This window comes from Anomaloglossus baeobatrachus, chromosome 2, assembly GCF_048569485.1.
Source record: "Anomaloglossus baeobatrachus isolate aAnoBae1 chromosome 2, aAnoBae1.hap1, whole genome shotgun sequence".
Classification (NCBI taxonomy): domain Eukaryota; kingdom Metazoa; phylum Chordata; class Amphibia; order Anura; family Aromobatidae; genus Anomaloglossus; species Anomaloglossus baeobatrachus.
This window is the reverse complement of record NC_134354.1, coordinates 390,793,235-390,796,701: the sequence shown is the minus strand read 5'-3', so window position 1 is coordinate 390,796,701 and position 3,467 is coordinate 390,793,235. Positions and strand designations below refer to the sequence as shown.

The following is a 3,467-nucleotide window of genomic DNA, read 5'->3' as shown; positions in this document are numbered from 1 at the left end:
GCAGCCCAGCAACCGTATGCTATCCGGATGCACCGGTAGCAGCCTAAAGGCCGCCTCAATATCAGTCTTTGCAAGCAATGCCCCCTGACCATACTGTTGTACCCACCGCACCGCCTCATCAAACGACGTGTACACCACCGAGCACAATTCGGGATGTATGCAGTTATTAACTGACAAACCCTTTTGGATACGATAAGTAGTGAATAAGACGGAATTTGTTAGGCTCTTTTTTAGGCACCACACCCAAGGGAGAAACTACCAAACCCTCAACCGGAGGAAACTGAAATGGGCCAGCCATCCTGCCAAGCCCCACCTCCTTTGAATTTTTTCTCTCACCACCTCTGGGTACAACAATGCTGACCGCAATTTTTTTTAAAGAGAAAGGGACCTGATGCACCGGCGGAGGAATCCTGACACCATCTTGAAAACCCTGAAACAAAAGAACTGCCCTATCCCTGTCCGGAAATCTATTTAGAATGGGGGCCATCGCGTGCAGCCGAACTGGTGTCTCCCCCTTGGCTACTACCAGCGCCGGGCTTACCTTTCCCCTTCTTAAAACATTTTGCTGCCTCATGTGAGGACCCACTGCAGTGCGAGCAGATATGTTTGAACTTAAAACTGGTCCCATAGGTACATTGCCCCTCATTAAATTTCCAGCATGCCCCAGACTTGTCACCCTGGCCACTGCTGCCACCGCTTCCTGCCTGAGACCCTCCACCTGCACCCCCAAGAAAGGACTGACCATAACGCGATTGGGCCATGACCTTCAACCAAAGCCCAATATCCTTTTGATCCCACCTAATACTGGGACGAAACTGCCTTTCTTTGGCGGAATTGCTCATCATACCGAAGCCATGCCTGGCCTCTGAATGTCCTATGTGCCTCTCCTATTGAATCTAAATAACAGAACAATGGTGAACAATTCTCCGGCGCCTTCTCACCCACCACACTTGCCAGTATAGCAAAAGCTTGTAACCAGTTCACAAAAGTCTGCGGTATCAGGCGCCACCTCCTTTTTTCCTCTTCTTCCTTTTTACGATTATCCTTTTTTCCTCTATCCAGATTAAATTTTTCCAATGGAAGCAGAGAAAAAATCTCCACGTATTCGTCCTTCCAGATTTTTTCCTTCGTCTCCTTTTTCAAAGGAGCCCCCAATGGCCCCTCAAAACACACGTAGACCTCAACCTTTGCTCTATCATCTAACTTTATCGCATCCGCCTTATCTTTCTCTGTCTGAACAGACACCGAAACACCACTGGTAACTGTCTCACTGCTTAATGTGCGTGTGGAGGAATTCACTGTGGGGTATCTATCATACAGTGTTTATGGGACACTTTTTTGTTGCCATCATTCTTTATGGCTCAATGACAAGGGAATGTAGGGGCTTCAATAGGGGGAAAATTACTTTGTTAGGGCTGCAAAGTTGTGAAATATGCTCTTCTGTGACCCAGCTGAATATATATTTTTTTAAAAATTTTTAGGGCGGGGGAGAGGCAGGCCCAATTCAAAATTTTGCTATGGGCCCCATGATTTTTATGTACGCCCCTGTCCATGGATAATGAATAGTTAAGTTTGTTGATGTAAAATGTTGCTCCATCCTCAGTTGTCACTTTTCCTTTCTCCTTCAGGCAAAGATGGCTTCGTCAGGTCTAAGTGGAGAGCTAAGCTGCTCTATCTGCCTTAGCATATACACCAACCCAGTAATGCTAACCTGTGGCCATAACTTCTGTGAGGTCTGCATTACAAATTTATGGATCAGGCAAAGGTCATCTGGAATCTACTCTTGTCCTGAATGCAGAGTTGAGTTTAAAACTCGTCCCGTGCTGCAGAAGAACCTGAAGTTATGCAATATTGTTGAACATTATCGCTCCACGCAGGAGAAGACGGAGAAAACGGAGATCTTCTGTACATATTGTGTGCCTTCTCCAGTGCCTGCTGTTAAAACCTGCCTTAGATGTGAAGCTTCCTTTTGTGAAATCCATGTGAAGAACCACAGTAAGTCTACAAGCCACACCTTGATTGAGCCCTATAATTCTCCAGAGGACAGAAAATGCCCTATCCACAACGAACTCCTAAAGTATTTTTGTGCCCGGGATTATTCATTGCTGTGTACCAGCTGTACTATGGACTGGAAGCACAAAGACCTTGAAACAGAGCTGTTGAACGAAGCAAGTGAGAAAGAGAAAACACGACTGAAAGAGTTCATTCAACAGTTGTCTTCAAATACAGAAGCAGCAGAAAAAAAATTCTGGTCCCTAGAAGAAGACAGAAACAACTTCCAGCATAAATCATTTGGTCTGAAGGAAAGAGTCACTAGTCTTTTTGGAGACATCAGAAGTGAACTAAATGATCTTGAAAATAAAGTCATTGCAGAAATCACAAAGCAGGAAACCCGTATTTCTGCATCATACTCTACATACACTCAGAAGTTGGATAAACAAATACAAGACATGCATAAGACAAAACGTCACATCGAAGAGGCATGTGAAATCACAGATCCACTGGTGTTTCTGAAGCAAGGTGCCATCAAAACTGACTTGGAGCAGGTGTCTCCATTTTGTGCTGAAAATCTGAATACACAGTTAATAACTGTGACCTTGATGAGTGCTTTGTACAAGTTGTCTGAAGTTATTCTTGAAGGGAAGAAAAAGTATGACTTTAATCTGGAAGACTCTACGGATATGATCCTGAATGTCAATACAGCAAACAATTACATTGCTCTTTCCCACGATCTGAAAAAAGCCACCGATACTGACAAAGAAAAATCACGGCCCCATCACCCTGAGAGATTCATCACTCAGCAAGTTTTATCCACCAAAAGGATTATTTCTGGCGAACATTACTGGGAAGTGAAAACCAGTGATTTTGGGGAATGGAGTGTTGGTGTGACCTACAACAATGTGAAGAGAAAGGGAGATAACTCACTTCTTGGGGCAAACCCCAAGTCTTGGTGCTTGACCTGGCATGATGAAGAACTGACAGCAGATCATGACGATGAAAGAGATGACGTGATTTCATTTGTATCAAGCCCAGATATTGGAATATATTTAGATTATGACTATGGTGTGCTATCCTTTTACGAGTTGTCTGACTCTGTTCAGCACCTATATACATTTTGGGCTGATTTCATCAGACCTCTTTATGCAGGTTTTTATATAAATGATGAAGCCTGGATTAAAATTGCAAAATAAGATACGGCTAATGTGGAAAAGCATCAGTAATTAAATTCTTGCAGGGGTAGTCTGGGCTTTTACTAAGTCGGCAGGCACTCTGTGAAGACTTCTGAAATCTAAGGCTATGTGGTCACAGGGCAACGTACCCGTGGATTATGCTGCGGAAAACCCGTGGATTTATCTGGCTTTTCCAAATAAATTCGCAGCTTTACGCAAGTACAGACACTCCCCAGTTTATCCTATGGAATTTGGGGGAGTGCTGTATCAATGCTGCGGTATGTGCGGCTGCAGAAT

The 3,467-nt window shown here is 44.0% G+C and overlaps 1 protein-coding gene across 1 annotated transcript; it reads left to right on the top strand.

Annotated features, from left to right (window-relative positions):
• The first annotated feature begins 1,634 nt into the window (after window positions 1-1,634).
• LOC142290156 (E3 ubiquitin/ISG15 ligase TRIM25-like) lies at window positions 1,635-3,191 on the top strand. Its single transcript, XM_075334100.1, has one exon. It carries the CDS (start codon window positions 1,635-1,637, stop codon window positions 3,189-3,191), a length of 1,557 nt encoding a protein of 518 aa, XP_075190215.1.
• Window positions 3,192-3,467: the final 276 nt, after the last annotated feature.

What these genes read in the sequence shown, in the direction of transcription:
- LOC142290156 (XM_075334100.1), top strand. Translation starts at nt 1,635, where the DNA reads ATGGCTTCGTCAGGTCTAAGTGGAGAGCTAAGCTGCTCTATCTGCCTT.